Below are 18,318 nucleotides of genomic sequence, written 5' to 3' on the forward strand. Positions count from 1 at the left end.
ATGCAGGAACTACACATGATGCACATATGCGAGCAGTAAATGGAGGAAATTATTTGTTGCACCATTCTCAGATGACATCACACAGATTTGCTACTAGGTCAACTGAAACTAAACTAAAACTAGGGTAAAGAAACATTTAAATTAACCAAAATAAAATAAAATAAAATAAAATAGTTTTGAAAATAGCTAATCCAGAACATATTGTGTACTCGCAAAATAAATGAAGTAAAAAATCATCTCGCTTATGTGATCTACCTTTAAAAAATGCTGTGATTATTTTAAGACCCATTCTGAGCTTTTGAAAAATTTGTCTCTATCAAATGTCCTAATGAAGCCGACAGAAGAAGAAGAAAGACTAGCTAACGTCTGATTAGACTTCAACGGGCATTTTCTTTCTTGAATCCACCTCGGTTGGTTGACGCACACAAGAGTTTTGACTTTCAGCATGTGTATAAAAATGGTGATAGAGCAGTGTTTATGCAAAAAAAAAATCGGTGTGGATATAGACGTCAAATGCATGCAGTTATCTTCTTTGTTGACTCTGGGACTCTAATCTTTTAACAGCTATAATCTTCCCCTGTTAGCAGAAGCTTGTGATTTCTCTCAATCTTTCTTAAACTTGGTGCTGTTTACTGTGCAACAACGCTGTCTCCAGACTTTGCACTGAACACACATGCATTTAGTGTGAGACTATAATTGGATTTAAAAAGGCTGCTTTTCTTCTTCTGTTATGTAAAATGGGTCATGCAGTGTAACATTATGGCATAACAAAGTGGTTGATATATTTATTTATTTATTTATTTATTGTTAAAAGCGTTTAGAATATATCCTCCAGTCTAATTTCCTGCTGATCAAACTACTCGGGAATAAAAAAAAAAAAGATTATCTGCCAATCTGCTTTCATGATCGACATAAATACAACGCCTTAAATGGTTCATGACATCAATCCAACGTATATCATTCGATTTTCCAAACACACAAAGGATCTCAGTTTTTCATCTAGCTCCTGGCCAAACAGAATATGAAGATGGAAAACAGCGAGGCACAAATGCCTCTCTCTCTCCTCCCTCTGTTGGTCAATCTGGATTATGTAAACAGGGAAGTGCAAGCTCGGGTAGATACCGTAACTGTGGTAGTGTGGCAAAGGTGACCGTGTGCGAGCACGAGCGTACTCGTTTGTTCCCAGGCAGTCCTGGCTTCACGTTCCAGCTGTCACTACCTGCTCTTTCTCTCCTCCCCCACCTCGCTATTTCCAATTCTGCTGCCCCTCCCCCCCAGACTTCCTTACAATGTGGGTTAGTATGTGTAACCATGTGACTGGGCTATGACCTTTCACCTTATGTGTGTGTGATCTGTGAAGGGTAATCCCACACGACCTCTTCCCTTTCTTTTCATCACGCTCTTCCACTTTTCTTGTCCTTTAATTACACATCTAGCCATTTTCTATTCCATCCCTTCTTTCTTGTCCTCCACCCTGTCAGGCTTGTGTTTTTCTTCCCCCACCTCCATGGTTCTTACTTCTCTCCACAGTTCGTCTCATCTGCACTGACAGTGTTTGCATTTATGTGTCACTGAAATTTACCATTTGTTGCAGTTGCGGTGTTTACGATGTGTTTATTAGTGTTAATGATGTGCGATGCTGCCCCGAGGAGCCAAAAAAAAAGAATTTTCCAAACAGAAAGTTGTACCACATGACTTTATTCATCTCCTTGTTTCAGCTTTGCATCTTGCAGCCATAGTTTGACTCCAGCATCACCCTCTCTATCGGTTCATATTGATCGCCTCCCCTCTCTGTCCACAATCATAAATCAGGCTGAAGTGGATTTGTGATTATATGTTACCGTTTTAGCTTGTCAGATCTGTATTTACACATTTATTACTACTAAACTAGGCGCCAGTCTATCCCAACCAATAAACAAATTCATATTCGATCGTATAAAATGTGTGCTTTTTGGACACCGAGAGAGATCCTCCAATCTAATGTTTCTGACATCAGTTTTGAAGGATTTCATTTTCATTGGGGCAAAACAGAATCAGCACATTAAAAACTGCCATAAACTATCAGATCGTTCACTCCTCCTCTTCCCCCTTTCCCGATCTCTCATCCTCTTCTTTTCCTCTCATCTTCTCCTCTCTGTCCATCTCTTCCTGGTTGAACCCCATTACCCTTGTTACCTAAGGCAGCTTTCCTTGAGTGGGTGTGTCCTGCTGACATCACACACTGGCTCCTGTGTCAGTTGGCTGGGGGAGGGGAGAAGCAGAGAGAGGCGGGAGGAGGTAGACCGGAAAAGCTGCGCAGTGGCGTTGCGGGGGTGTTTCTACGTACGGCGGTCAGGGGCAGTTTTCAACGACTCATTGTTTTGTAATTGTCCCGATGGTCTTCTGTCCTCAGTGGAGCGCCGGTAAAGCTGCGCGACGAGGCTAGGTGTTGGGTGACTCACACACGCGCGCGCACACATAGACAGACACCTACACACACTTTGACACGCTCGGTTCAGACAGAACAGAGGAAGTGTGTAAACTGTATGAAGAAGGAGCACACACACAGATTGGAATAAGTTTCTGAGAGTGATAAGGAGGAGGCATGAATCTCTCACCAGACTAGGATACAGAAAGTTGCAGCCACATGACATGGGTGAGTAGCTGAAACCTTTTGACTGACTGGTTCAGTGTGAGATTCCTTCTACCGCTTTCTCTCTCTGGTCTCGTCCCCACACGTGTGTTTTGTTCTGTAATCTCTCAGTCAGCCCAGTAATATCTCCTGCTCTGTCTTTTTATCAGTACGAATGCAGACACATTCTATCATACTGACCTATATGTGGTGCCGTGCCAAGTCTTTAGCTGGGCTGTTGAGGCAGAGCAGAGCTCAGAGGTTTCATAAGGCATGTTATGAAATAGACACAGGGGTTGTCCTTGTTCCTGTTCCTGCCCCCCAAAAAAGTATCTTTGCCTCAAGTTTCAAGGACTTCTGTGTCATTTTATTTATGTAAGACTTTCTTCTTGTTTCTGATTCACTTTTTTTTTTTCTTGAGGTTGATGTAAAAGTGTCTCGTCCCAAATCAGTTTTTGTAAAGTATAAGTAGCTTCCAGTCTTTGGGGTAATAGAATAGAATTCAACTTTATTGTCATTGCACATGCACAGGTGCAGGGCAACGAAATGCAGTTTGCATCCATCCAGAAGTGCTTTAGTGATATAGATATATTACAATATATATTAGCAATAATATAGATATGTAAGTAGGGCTGGGCCATATCATACGGTTCACGGTAATACCGGTATAATTTTGGGCAACGATAGAAAAATGAAATATCGCGATAGAATATGGGTAAAACGCGCATGCGCAGCGCCTTTGTTTTCATACGCACATGTCGGAAAAAGCATGGCGGCGAAAGCAAATCGTTGAATGAAACGCAACTTCAGTGGTGTGGAACTGGTTTAGCTTTCGTCCGTCAGATACACAACAAAGCACTATTTTTGGTAGAGCATGCTAGCGGGCCGTCGTTATTACCGTGTTTTTTGGAAAATACGGCACACTTAAAATCAATCCTTTGTCAAGCACCCTTGGCCACTGTACTAGTGTATTTCCATTGTGGGGGTGTTTATTGTAGGGGGGAGGAGACCAGAGGTTATAACTGTAACTGTTGTGTGGAGTTCTAGAGATCAGCCTTTAGAATAGGACTGCAGTGTGCTGATCTCCAGATGCATCTGTAAGAATAATGGGTAATAAAAGGATTGTGTAAAACATGGAAACATCTCAGCGTGATCTCTACCAGGACCAAAAGAATCGCAGAGACCGGCGTTGTCTCAACAATTGTCAGCAAGGAATTTGCATTTGCACTGTTAAATTTTTATATAACTTTAATTCACATAAAACAGCTGCTTGTTTAAGTGAAAATACATTGATGTTTTGTTTTGTTTTTTTGCACTAATAAAGTTGTGGAGTTGTAAAGTATTTTGTCCAGTGTCAGTTATATCGTCAGTTATATCGTTATCACAAATTTTCAAATGTATATCGTGATAAATATTTTTGGTCATATCGCCCTGCTCTAGTAATAAGCCATCTAATCCAGGATGAAGGGCTTCCTGTAAGTTTTTATAACAGTGTTCCCTCAGGTCTGTTAAAAAAATGTAACAAATTGGATTCATTAGCTGTAGAAAGGGTTAGGGTTAGGGTGTTAGGGGTTAGGGGTTAGTAGAGTAAACATTTGCTTGTTTACTCTACTCCATATGAATAGATATGAGTTTGCCACTCAGTGATTTCAACAGTGTTTCAGATCCACAAATAAACTTCTCATATGTTTCAGTGTGCGTTTAAAAATGTGTGGAAGGTAAAACGACACATTTCGAAGGCGTTCTATTACTGAGGTCACTCTTAGTATAACAGTAAACAATCGGTTTTAAGTATTGGACTGTCTTTATAAAATACGTGTGATATAATGTGTAACAGTTTTGAGTTTCTTAGCAGAAACCGCATATAAAGTAATAATGACGATCTTATAACACATGTAAGGGTTCTGATGGATGATGTGAGCTTTGATCTTATTTTGAAGGCGTTTCAGAGATGCTCACTCATGCAGAGGCATTCCTCTACGCTCTCTATTCTGTCACACACACACACAGTGGGGTCACCACGGAATCCCGACTCTGTCACTTGTCCAGCACTTAAAACAATCTCACGTGGGAGCGGGGAGATGCCTTTGAACGGGTGTTGTTTTTGTGTGGAACTGTGTGAAGTTAATGGTTCACTAAAGTATTTATTTAGTCTTCAGTGGCTTCAGATCTGTTATAAACAGGTGGGATTTCCAAAACTTTAGCACAGATTTAAAAAGAACTGTTGATTATTTGAATTTATTGACTGAATACTATTAGAATATTCAGTCAGTGAAGTTAATTTCACTAATTTCCATGTTTCCTTCAATATACTACAGCAGCGGTCCCCAACCCCCGGGCCTCGGACCGGTACCGGTCCGTGAGTCGTTTGGTACCGGGCCGCGAGAGTTGAAATGTATAGTTTTCAGGGTTTTTATCGGTTTTCAGCGTTATTCTGTTATCGTTTTTATCGTTTACTTGGTTTTCCTGGGTCTTTGCACGTGTTTTATGAATAAATCTTCTTTTTTTCGGTACCGGTACTAGTTTTATTTTATTGTATTTATCCGCGACACCTTAAAGGCCGGTCCGTGAAAATATTGTTGGGCATAAACCGGTCCGTGGTGCAAAAAAGGTTGGGGACCGCTGTACTACAGCATCAGTCAGCGCTTAGTATATAAATAGGTGTATTTTGATGGTACACATTAAAAATAGAGCGCAATGAAAATAAACATATTCTCTTATAAATTTGCAGCAGTTTACTTCAGCATTGCTCTCTCACCTTATTTTGAAACACCTTTATTGTGCATTGCCTCGATATTTTTTATGTCCAATCATATCTCTCCATGATGTATTCCTCAAGATCGGGGATGTCAATCATAAGGCTTGGATGCCAGAATCCAATCCAGCCCATTGGATTCTTTTGGAAAATGAAGGAGGGCATATTTTTACTTTTTAGTGTATTTTAATAAGTTTTGCACCTTATGGGGGATAAAGACCTCCCCACTGACTGTTCATACTATACAAAAAGTAATTAAGTAATAGATAAACAATTAAATAGTTAGTTAGTTGCTGTGCTTTCTATATTGACTTTAGAATTTATTTATTTTTAACAAGGAGTCAAAAAAAATTGACATTTTCTATGAATTAACGGAAACTTTCTGTTTTCTAACTACAGGATCACGTGAGTGACCAGGATACAGGATATTGTTCTGTAAATTTAAACATTTATTTCTTACAATTTAAGCCCAAAGAGTCATGCTGACAGATTTCTGTTATTTACTACAACAGCTTTTTTTTGTCGTGTGGAAAAACTGAGACGCATTGTTGAAATTGCATTATTTCTTATATTATGATATTTCAGGGGATTAAATGTGTAAACTTCTTTTCACTGACAGACACTGGTTTTTCACCAGTCTGCCCCACTTAGGATCAAACTAAGCTATGAGTTTGTGACCCACAAAGTAAACTGATATAGAATTAGAGATCAGTAAAATTAGACTGATCTCGAGGGATCTGTTTAGTGCAGGAAAGCCAAATGATGCATCAGAACGTCTCCTTTATGTGAGTGCACCTTGGGCCTTGAAGTGCGGTAAAAGTTATAATGGCCATTATCACTCACTAGGTGTTTAAAGTTTGAGAGTCTGTGAAAGTCACTTTGTTGTAATGCGTGTTAATCCTCTGACGTGTGGTTGTGTGTACATGTATAATTTGATCTTTGAGGCAACAACTTTTACAAGCCTTGCTGAGATGTTGTAACGCCTTTAATCATCAACGAACACTTAAATGGTTCCTGCTTCTGTGTATGCTTTGTATTCCTGACTCTGTTTATGGGGGAGTGGTTTAATATGACAGTTTTTTTGTTTTTTTTTAGCTTTAGTTGAGCGAGGGGAGGAGATTGAAGGGTGGTAGGAGTCCCCCCTCAGCAGGGCCCCAGCTCCAGCATGAAGGGTTATGTAAGTTTTCAGCTGCCAGCCTTCCTAGCTGCCTCTGCCTCACATTCACATTGTTATTGACCAGAAAGGAGCACACAGTGGTGGACCAGTAGTCAGAGAGTCAGTCAGTCACTGAGGTAGTCAATTTAAAGCCCACCTAAGTGTAAAGCCAGGCTAAGAGGAGGGAAGATCCACCTCCTCCTTACTTCTTTTTAAAAGTTTTTTTTCCTTGAAAGGGGAAGCAATTTTGAGAGTGTGACAGGGAGGCAGAGGACACCAGCTTTTCCTCTGTTTCTGATAACCATGCTGCTTCTGGATGAATCGGAATCATTTGCAGGTGGGTGACATAATTCGCCTGAACCGTGTTGAGGTTGTGGAAGCGATTCATCTTTGGGGAGAAAGTTAGAAAGAAATGAGGGGAAAATATGGAGGTGCGTAAATGTTGTATGCGCTATGAATGCTTTAAGAACAGGAAGAAAACGCCACACAGAGAGCTTCACGCGTACGCTGAAGTTTATCTGATGAGATAACGAACAGTGTTACTTGGCTGCAGAGGCGCTTCCTTTCTGCATCCTGTTTCAGGAGAGGCAGCATGAAGAGAAGCCAGAGAAGAGGTGCACGGAGGGGGAAAATGAGTTAGAAGCTGCAAGATGATGAGAAATGGGGAACTTTGATGTTATAAAACCAGCTAAGAATTGACTAGAATGTGCAGCAGTTGTTGATTGAGGGTCGTTAAGTTACTTAACATTGTTGTGTAACACTGGATCTATACCTCCTTAGGCGTGTGCAGTCTATCTGAGCACGCTTTCTATTTACTTTTCTGGTTTCATCTATTTTTCTCTTCTCAGTCACCGTCTACAATCGCTGCTCTCTCTCTGCTCGATTCGTCCCATTTTTCTTATCTTCCTTCCATCTTTCAGCCGGTCTTTCTCCCACTCGTGTCCACTGCCTCTCTCTCTGTTGTCATCTCAGTTCCTGCCTCCGATTGGCTGTCTCTACGGTTACCTAAACCAATGCCAGTGCTGTGATTGGCGGACGGGGGTAGGATCGGGCCATGCTGGAAGTGTGAGCATGTGGAGGCAGGAAAACATATGGTTCAGCAGACCAGTGGGTTAGGGGGGTAAACGGCTGTAGCTGGAATGAATGAAAATGAAGGCTCTGAGTTCGTTCACATTTCTTCATCTGTTTATCCAGCAAACACAAGATAATCAGAAACTTCAAATCTTGTGTTAGATCAACTTTAATAGTTTGTTTTCAGTCAGATCAGGATTTTAAGTCTTAAATTTGTCTTAATTTGAAGCTGTCTTCACTGAATTTAGATGTACAGTGCAATGATTTGTGAGTCTTGTTGCACATGCGCTCAGTTTAAAGTTGACTCACAGATATTAAAAACATGTGATCGTGTGGATGAAGTAGGATCCAGAGTGGCCCTAAAACCATATTCAGATTGTCCTTGTTCTGCTTTTTATTAGTTTTTTAAGATCCATGTACATTTGCAAACAGTGAACGGAAATCTTGGTCCGGACGTCTTTGCACGTATGCCAAAACTTCCGATAAATTAGACACTGCCCTCCAGGGGCACTTTAGGCAAACAATGGCTTCCCGCAGTGTGCCCAATAGGAATGTAACTATTCAAGGTAAAGTTATGCGTCACGTCAGTCATTGTTTCATTTTATGCCCAATGTTCTGCAGTAAAAAGACAAAACAGTGCAGCTGCAGGGATTTTTACACGTTTTAACAGCAGTTGTTGAGATTAAAACAGGTACTGTTAAGGTCTCCAGAAAAGGTCACCAGCTCATAATTCAGGATCTGCCTGATCACGTAAGCGTTTTTTTTAGACTTTAAAAACAGTGCTTTAATTTTGCTTAGCGAGCACCACGGCCCACTGACTCTCCTCTTGTTCCCTTTTGAAAAACGTTCACAGAAAATCCTTTATGGAGAAATAACTGTCTGCATGCTCGTAATTCATGGGATCGCTCTGGGCGTTTGGCTCACTATGAAAAGAGACACTAGATACCTCGTCATGTCTCTGATTGTGCTGTGTCAAATAGCGACGAAGGGTAAAAAGAATAGGACACACTGTTTTTCCCTAAATCTGTTGTGCGTGCGTGTATTTGAGAACAGTGCGTCCGTCAGTGGAGAGAGGGTTTCCGTGAAAAGAAAACAAATTTGACATTTTAATAGCAGCAAAAAGTCTGTCGTACAATAAAACAGGAACAGGCTTGTACTGATTGTTCTTCCATCGTTCTGCACTGCTTGCTCTGTTCAGCTGTAATTGGCCTCAGCATGCCGGGGAGGAACAACCCGTCCTGTTCAGGCCAGCACTGGAGTCCGGGCCAAGCACCAGGAGCACGTGCAGTCTGATTGCTTTCATAACGCCCCGGTGCTGAGGGTGGACACACGGCTAATGCTCTCTTTGTCAAAAAGCAGTTTTTATTAAATGTTCTTTCATCTTCCTGGTACATTAGATTTCTTTGTCTTTATTGTAAAATTTCCCCTTCCAGGTTCGAGTGACCTCTCTTTTTCATCTTTCTCCCATCCACACTTTTCCGAGTGCCTCACTCCTCCGCTCTCTCAAGTCTTAAAGAATTTGACCACAGATTAAAGCAGGTAGCAGATTTCCTTTTAAGAAATTTATACCCCATAAACTTGAGATCTTCTTTAACTTTGTGTGTATCCTCTGCTGCACTTCCAAGTCCTGTTTTACCTCATCTAATCCCCAGTTATTCTCTCTGTCTCATTAAATGGCCGCAGTGCTGTATAATGTTACAGTACAAAAGTCTTTTGATCAGATAGCGAACGTCATGGGTGTGGTGCCTGCACTAAGCCAATACCGGTTACATTATTTCACATTGCTACTAAATATTGGCTAGATTACAACGAGCTTAGAAATCTAAAGATGCTTTTTCAGTCTGCAGTGATCATTTATTCAGCTTCTTTTTGACAACCTGATTGGTAAATGTAAAGAGACGCAAGTCCCTGAAATGATAAACAAATAATTATAAAACAGCCCTATGATAGATTGGCGATGTTTCCAGTGTGTACCCAGCCTGTCGTCCCGTAATAGGTGGGATTGAATTAGTGGAAGAATAACGGATGGATTATAAAATGTGATTTGTTTCAGTCTCTTTATAACGACTTCACAATCATAAATTTTACTTGTATTGATATGTAATTAAATAGTCGTTATGGGTTGAAGAGAAAACAGTGCTTTTGCGGTGTAGCTCGAAGCGTTTCACAATATGAAATGTTTCTTGGTACTGAAAGAGGAGTAATGGGAAATGGTTACATGAGTTTTGCTCTCTTTCCACCTCCGGAGGAGCTGTGACCGGTAGTTCATTAGCTGAAATGTTTCTCATTGTGTGCCAAAGTGTTAAGATTTTGGGTTGCTCAGAAGATATCTCACAGGGTGTTCAGAGGCTGAAAGTACACACTGTGTGCAAACTGTTGCCAATAAGGGTTTTATGTAACAGGCTATAGTGTGACCAGCACGAACCATCCCGACGTTCTCTCCTTCTCCTCTGGCTCCTCCTCCCTCCTCTGCCTCCCTCCCCAGCAGCAGTGACACACTGGCCTACTAACAGCCTGTTCTACCTCGTCTCACCCCCTCTGCTGTGCCGTCTTTATCACATGGCCGTTGTCTCTCCACCTCCTTTTTTTCCTCTCTGTCTTCTCGTCTCACCGCCTCATCGTTTCTCTGACACACTCGTCGGAATCGCTGCCAACAGGAACATTTCATAACTCACCTGCATCGCTCTAATAAAGCAGCCTTAATAACTCATTCAGGGCAGTGTCTTACATAAGAGAGGTGTGCGCGTGCGTGTGTGTTGCTCAGCATTAGTATTGAGATTTTATTTTCGTCCTCATGGCAAGCACGTAACCCAGTTAAATCTCGGTCAGTCTTTCGGGAGAACAACTTAAAAACTTTGAGAAACTTTCCTGCATTTGGCTGTAATTTGGTTGGGTGGGGTCAATAAACCACAACAAAAAATTACAGAGACAGCGAGTGAGACAATATTTTTATTTGAACTATGAGCTTATAAATTGCTCTAATTTGGCAGGAAGTTCATGATGTATTTGCACTGATGATCATTTACAGATGCCTAGATCTCTGATTTGGTCACATGACCTTATAAAGGTTTAGAACTGCAGAAGTAGAAAGCATTTACAGTCTATGTATCTACCTGATATCATGGCCATGATCTGTTGCTAGTGAGTGAACGACTACAAAAGCATATACAGCGTGCAGCTACTCCTCCCCTGCACTGATAGGAGCCAGTTAAGGTGGTTCAGACATGATGCCTCCTGGATTTCTCTTAGGTGATGTGTTTTTGATGGCTGGCAGGTGGTTAATCGGAAGAGGAAGGTCTGGGAATTCCTGGTTAATGTACGCTCTTACCTGGATAAGCAGATGCTGATAAGGTGGATGAATAGATGGAAGAAGACATTATTCCATCTGTCATCAACTATGGAAAAAGCAGAAATAATACCCTACCTGTAACTGTCAGGCCAAGTTTAAGAGTTTTGCATTTTTTATAGTTTATAGTTTGTCTGTTGGTATGTTCTTCCAAGCAGTCTGTCCACCAGCGTCACTGTCTGTGCTCCATCCAGCCACCTTAAATAATCTCTGACACTCTCCTTGCCTTAAGAGAACAGCACGGACGCTGCTGAACAGCAGGAGCGAGGTGGAAAATCATGCCGACACACTCATCACTCTGTGTGTGTGTTTCAAAGTCTAGATGTTCTTTAAACGTCGCTGTGAGACCATCAGCTCTTGCGAGTGTGCTCTGTGTGCTTGCAATGCGTTACATCTTTTAATGTGTGTGTGTGGAGGACGTGAGATTCTTGTGAACATGCTGGTTGTGTAACAGCCAGAGGCAGCAGTTACATAAGCGTCCCTTCTCGTCGGACCAGCCTTAGCGGCGGTGGCCTGGCTGTCTGTTGGGGAGCAACTTTTTCCCTTTGTGAGACTCGGACTGCGTAAATGAGAAAGCCAGGAAGTCACTTAATAAAGCAGGTCGTCTTATTGGACCTCCACCTGAACACAAATAGAAGTTTTGTCTTTTCTATACTTTAACTCTTTACACAGCAGACTGACCTTGTCAACATATTCATCAATGACACATCTCCAGTTTGGATCCGTCATTTACGTTTCCACTCGAAACAGTATGTTGAACTGGAAGCTGTTATTTACTTCTGATAACAATCAAACTTTTTGTTTTGAGTTTGTCGGTTTTTCACATATTTTCCATCATGTTCTAGTTTACTAGGAATCTCTGAATAGTTGGGCCACAAGACAAGCCTAAATCACACTTGATGGTATAATTTAGCAGCCATTATATGAAGGTAGATCTTATCTCCAAGCCTCTCTGAAACTGCGATTTTTAATCTCAATTCTAAAGCTATGTTTGCAATACCAACTCAGATTAACTTGAAGTGAAAAAGAATAATGGCAGTTAAACAAGTAGGAGGATGGTTTCATTTCTTTTGTTCAGAGGGTCTTGGATTTCTGGCAGGTTACTACTAAAAGAAAAAAAATATGAACCTCTAGCATAGGAAATAAGAGGGGTTTTTTTTAGATTGATTTCTGCATTTTGTCATTTAAAAATGTGCAGTGAAAGATTTCCTTCACTTCACTTGCGGTGCTCCTGTATTTTCAAGTGAAATTCTACAAATTGCATCGGCTTTCAGTTAGCGTGAAGCAAAATCTTAGCCCTGAGTGAAAATTGGAGGCCAAAAAAGGCCATCAGCCAAGAAACAAGTGAAAATAAACAAAAACTTGTACCAATTCTCACCATTTTATCTCTTGCCTTAGCCCCCAGTTACATGCGAGATCAATAATTGGCCATCTTTCAATTGGGCCCCTTGGCAGATGTGTATTCCCCAACGTCTTTGCTGGTACTGGAATGCGACTGTGACCACAAAGAGGTATATGGTGCTGCACCTAAGACGTCCTCGTGATTTCTTTGGTTGATAGCAGAGGGCTTTGGTGAAAATGTGGAAACTAAGAAACCAGAACAGAATAGAGACCATTTCTTCTTCGAAGTTTAAGGGGCACCAGTTGAAACGAGCTGGCTGCTGAGGTAAGGCGACACATTTACTTTGAAGGTGAACGCATTATGCATTATGTTGTTTGTATTACACTTTTTCAAGCTTTACTACCACTCTGCTAGTGGGTTAGCAGGTGTTTGCAGACAAGTTTTCCATGCAAATTACAGGTGACTGCTGCAGGCTGCCGGTGACCAAAACAATCACCAGCAAGCTTTTGCTGCAACAGCCTCGCCAACACTCAGCAACCAGTTGGGGAATGCACATTTTCCCCTCAAGACTGGAGGTTCCCACGGGGGTAGCGGATCAGTCAATAGGTCTGTGTGACTGAAGCCTTATAAGTTTTCTGTGATTATATTTGGATCTACCCTGACAAATTCATCTCTATTTACACATAAGCACTTATTAAAAAAAATATCACCCGAGCTTTTAGTTTCTTATATTTGACAACCTAAATACCCTCCATGCATCCATCCACTTATGCTTGTCCTGATCAGGATTTCTTTAGTAGAGGATAAACCTTCATCAGCATCATCAGCGAAAACGTACAGCACATTATTGTTTGATATGAAGCATCGTGCCAGTAATCAGCTTGCATGTCAGACCGATGGAATTACAGCTTCTAATGACAGCAGAAATTGTTTTATAAATGGATCTCAGCATGGGGGCAATTGTGTACAAGTGAGACTCATTGATGAGGAAAGAAATCCAGCGAAGGAGGAGGAGAACAAGTGACAGGTGAGTGCGATGAGGTGGAAGCAGGATTAGATGGGAAGGGGAGGGGTGAGAAAATGAGAAGCAGGAAAGGACAAGTGTGAAGATGGTGCATCTCTGATTTCATGCAGAGCTGCATTTGGAGTGGAGAAAGTGAATAAAGACTTATAATACACACCTGCAGAATAATGAGCTAGTAAAGCAAATGTAGACTCAGGTGTTTAGTACGCATTCTAACAAAGGTTTAATTTTTTTAAAAAGTAATGAAAAAATAGTCAGGAATAGTCATAATAATTAAAAAATATCAATGCATGAATTGCATTTAAAACCACTTAATTTCAAATAGCTTTTCACTTTTCAAATAAATAAAACTTGCCAGTTACAAAAAAGCATTTTTATTTAAGCATGGCTTACTACTTGCTTCTTGCCTCTAATTCTTGTTGCGTCACAAAGTTGCCCTGTTTTACAGGCATTTTAAAAGTCTGTGATGTTACACAATTTATATTGCAGTTTTTCCAAACATGTTGAATAACTGCAAGAGAATTTGTGGTTCTCGGTAAAGGGGTTTAAAATTGATTCTTTTTTCCACCAGCACTTGTCCAGCTGAGCCTCTTGGGACAGCGTTAAATGAGACGATTAGATGAATCATTTAGATGCTCTGTTACTATAAATATTCTATTCTTCTATTTTCTATGTACTTCCTGGAATACCACGTTTGAATAATAATACAGTTTGTCCTCTCTGTGTGTTTGTGTCTCTGTGCACGTAAAACGTGTGACGCAGAGGATTCTCCACCGCGTAGTAGTAAATATGTGCCATCATCTGTAATCTGCTTACACAGACAGCAGCTGGCCAATGACGGGTCGCGACATAGACAGATTGTCCACTTCAGCCTTTCTTTCTTTCTTTCTTTTTACGAGGCAAGAAAAAGATTGAAAGCTTTTTTTTAATGTTTTAATCTTCAAAGGACATTAGACCCTAAAAACATCCTCAGGTCTCACCATTCCTTGAATGTCTGACTTGATGGAAGTTGGTATGTAGGTCAGAACCTCATATTTCCTGTGTGAGGCTGTGTTTGTGTGCATCTCTCTAAGCTCGCCCTCAGATGTCTCAGGTCATGATTTATAGATGCAATTGAATCTCATGCAGGTGTCGGATCTCAAACTAAATTGGGGTCATCGTCAGTTCATTGTTAATAGAGAAGCTCGGGAAAATGGTACTCGACGACTTCGGAGAGTACCAATCTTTACTCCCAGTTTTAGTTCAAGGTCCAGATTTCTATCCATCTTTTTTTTTGCCAGAGAAGTTTTTTTTGAGAAGCAAAGACAGATTACAGAAGAATCTGCAGTCTGCCATCTGTTTTTCTCACTTATGGGCAAAACCTTGGCATCGCTAACTTGTCAGTTTTTTCAGAGCCAAGAAAACAGCCTGTACCACTAATGACTCTAGAGAAAAACAAGACTTTATGAGGGGACTGATGCGTTATACTGCTGTTAGTACATATTTGTAGGTAATTCTCTTTGGTTACTCTTTTTAACCCTGTAGTTTTAACCTTTCCTGTTCTTCTGCCTCCTCACTTTAAGAAATTGACACATTAGGAGTTGCCACTTACTTCACATAAACACACACACACACACACACACAGAGTTCTTTGGCACACTTATGTTTGTATGTTCGGCAGCATAGTGCGAAGAGTTATATAAACACTTACATGCATTGATGTGGTTACATAAACTTGGTAAGCAGAAGATGTTTCTTCTCTGCAACCCCACTCAGACACTCATACGTGTCACACCAACCATGAATCTGTTGCCGGTGGCCTTGCATTCTGTCGAGGCTCGTATCTCTCAAGAACATGTTGTGTTGTCTTTTGTGAGGAGCGCTGGGTCTCGAGCCCACAGGGAGTGTCCAACTAAGCGAATTAATGGCTTAGAAAATGTGCTGCGGGTGCTGCTCACTCTGTGACGCTCGCTGGTCCCGGTGAGTCAGCATTTCATCAAGACACTGAATTACTTTCTTTCCCAGCTCTGTCGTGACGGAGGTTGAGCTTTCACCACGTTTCACACTTTGCTTTGACTAATTTTACCCACATATTGTCACAGTTGTTTTCTGCTCCTCGTGGCTTCGCAGCAAACTGATGGTTTAAATCAGTCACCTAGCAACAGTCAGCTCTCCAACTCTGATTCTCACCTTGAGATAACGCCTCAGCTGGCCTTCTGCACAAGGGAGGGTTTTTTTTTAATTAGGTGGGCGGGTCTTGGACGCTGAATTTAGATCAGAACTGAAACTGTGTAGTTACTGCATTTGAAGTGTGTGTGTGGGGGGGTTGCTATAACTCATGTTCTGAACTGAAAGAGTTTTCAGATTCTCATGAACCAAGCAATCATTTAATTAAAACATACTGATAATAAAAGCTGGTGTGACGCTTGGGGTTACGCTCTCAGTGTGTGACAAACTCTGTCGTTATTGCGTTAGATATGCAAGTCTACCACATCTCATGGACCTCCAAAACTCTTACAGCTATAACCACATGTTTATGCTCTTTTGAGTGAGCATATTTGGTCTGCTATGTGTATAGATATGCTGGTATGACTATATGTGTTCTCCAATATGTGCCGATTTTAAATCTTCCCAAAATAATGCAGAAAAGGGTTTGTTTGACATGGTGCGATCTCCTAGTTTGCCCATCTAAACCCTTCAAACCCCACTTTTTACAATCACAGCACATGCCATGTAAACCTCTGTCTTCAATTGAAATCATTAGGTTGCGAAATAAACTGTACATCTAGAATATCATCCACTATTTAGATATCAAGTTGTTTTATTTAATACCAATTGGCCTTTCTCCTACTCATGGCAACACTAATCTTTAGTGTTGAGATTTATTTATGTTCATTTCATCAGAAATCATAAATAAAATCTTTAGTGTGCTGAAGTGGAAAGTAGCATGGAAATAATAAGCCACCAAATGGTAATATGCTACTCAAACTGGATTTCCTGCTTCCTTGTAACTGACAGGTTATTGGCTTTTAGACATAATGGAGAATAGACCTGAGAAATTGAATCTGTGAGCAGTTTGGCAGGAGTTGCTGATACTGGAGGGAATCAGGTGATGAGGCACAAAGCAAAGGCCATTTGATGCAATTGCGATCCATATTGCATTATGTAATATGTTTGTGTCTGACTTCCTGCAGCCGATGACATTTATCTTCGCCGGCTATTTTGATTGGAGTGCTTCCAAACTCGTCCTCACAGAGTTATGAGCACAGCACTCAAGACGCAAGTGTACGTTAGCAAAGCATGATTCAGGAGAGGCTTTTGCTTCCTCGGGCCCTCGGCAGAGAGTATTGAACAGTTTATCTGTTATATAAGTTATTTTTGCACATTTATGCGAGCGTGTTGTATAACCTGTCGGGCCGTAATGCGACGAGATTCTCCCCCCATGTGTGCGTTCGCGAGTCTGTGTATGGGTCTGTACATCTTCCTGTATATATGAGAGGCACTTCATCGTGACAGCTTCCAGATTGCTCTCTGAAACACGCTGTTACAGCTGCACGGTGCTCTGTTTTCTGTTCATGTTAAAGTCCCAGCTCGGCTTTCACCTTGACATCTCTAATTTGTCAAAGTTGAGTTTAAACCCACAAAAAACAGTTAATATTCTAGTGACACGATGAGAGGATATAGAGAATGGGTAAATATTCTGTGGATGTGCAATCTTTTTCCCTTCCCTTAGAAACTAGTGACATGGCTGAATAGCAGCTTGTGTTCAAAGCTGCTACTGTTAAAATTCCTTCGGTTATTACTTAATAAATCACAGTATCTCTGCAGTAAAGTTTATTTTTGTAATCTTTTAAACAAACGTACTTTATTCTTTGACACTGCACTAAAAAACAGTAAATGAGAGAATTAAATTTTTTTGCCATTTCAAACCTTCAAGATTATAAACACATTATCAGATGGCAAACAGCAAAGCACCATGAGCCGGATGCTGTTTGCGTCTCCTTTTGTCTTCCAGCTGCTCTCAAAGCCAACCGGAGGTCCTTTTCCCATAAAAACAAGATGAATTTCTCCAGTAAAACCATTAAAGGGCCGTTAAATGTTTGGACTCAGTAACTGTAGCCAATCTGCTAATGGCCCCTTCTAGTGAATTCTCATTCTCCATTTAAGTTTTACTGGAAATGGCAATTATGTACCACATTTTTATTTCTTAAGTGAAAACAGGTGTGCTATGCCAGTGTTGTTATTTTATTTATTTTATTTTTTGGGGTTTTATTTGCAATAATTTTATTAGTTCGTGCTGCATGATATGTACTAAAACACACACACACTGGAAAACATTGGAAATGTTCATTTCATTTGACTTCACTTTGCTGTCACAGACAGAGCTAGTATAATGGATTTCACAGCATCAGTGAGGGCAGAACAAACACAGCAGTGCATACCAGTCCCTGGCCTTATATGCCCTCAGAGCTTTGTGCGCGCTTGCTCATTCATTCACTGTTAAGGAAAGCAAACTTTATACTTGAAATAGATCTCAGATAAACACAGTCACCTCAAGATCGGGTAGTGCGCAAATCGAGTGTGACGCCATGTGTGGAGGCGGGTGTGTCTATCAACTAATAAAATCATATTTGTCTTTGTGGCAAACGGTTCCTGAACGTCCTGTCCTCTTGACCCTGAAGAAAACAACCCTGTTTCCCAGAATGTGTGTGCGTGTGTGTGTGTGTGTGTGCCAAACACCACCGTGTTTTATTTTTTTTAACATGTCCGTGATTGTCTTTCCCGTCCCGCACTGAAGTGCATCTCTCTTTCCCTTTCAGTCGTGACCTCACTTTCATCTCTGTCCCCTTTCCTATTTCCCTTGCTATTCCCACCCCCTCAGTCTGTGTGTTTGTGGTGACGTTGAGGCTCTGTGCATTTCAGGATCTGTTATATAACTGTTGTGTAAGGTTGAAGGGAGGGAAATTCAGGGTAGACAGGGTAATCGAGTGAATGGAGGGGGAAAAAAAGCATGTGGTGAACAAGGTGAGCAAT

At 41.0% G+C, this 18,318-nt stretch overlaps 1 protein-coding gene across 3 annotated transcripts in view; it reads left to right on the forward strand.

Annotated features, from left to right (window-relative positions):
• LOC113013452 (helicase ARIP4-like) overlaps positions 1–18,318 on the forward strand; it is a 77,418-nt gene that overhangs the window by 40,219 nt on the left and 18,881 nt on the right. Inside the window, exon 1 of one of the 3 annotated variants that reach the window (XM_026154357.2) lies at positions 2,322–2,635. The exons of 1 other annotated variant lie outside the window; for it this stretch is intronic. In XM_026154357.2, the coding sequence (XP_026010142.1) occupies positions 2,632–2,635 (4 nt within the window). In that variant the 5' untranslated portion in view covers positions 2,322–2,631. Of the gene's footprint in view, positions 1–2,321; positions 2,636–6,579; positions 6,860–18,318 lie in introns of those variants that run through there. One more of the 3 variants, XM_026154356.2, reaches the window with a different exon arrangement.

Source organism: Astatotilapia calliptera, chromosome 20 (assembly GCF_964374335.1).
Source record: "Astatotilapia calliptera chromosome 20, fAstCal68.1, whole genome shotgun sequence".
Taxonomy (NCBI): Eukaryota; Metazoa; Chordata; class Actinopteri; order Cichliformes; family Cichlidae; genus Astatotilapia; species Astatotilapia calliptera.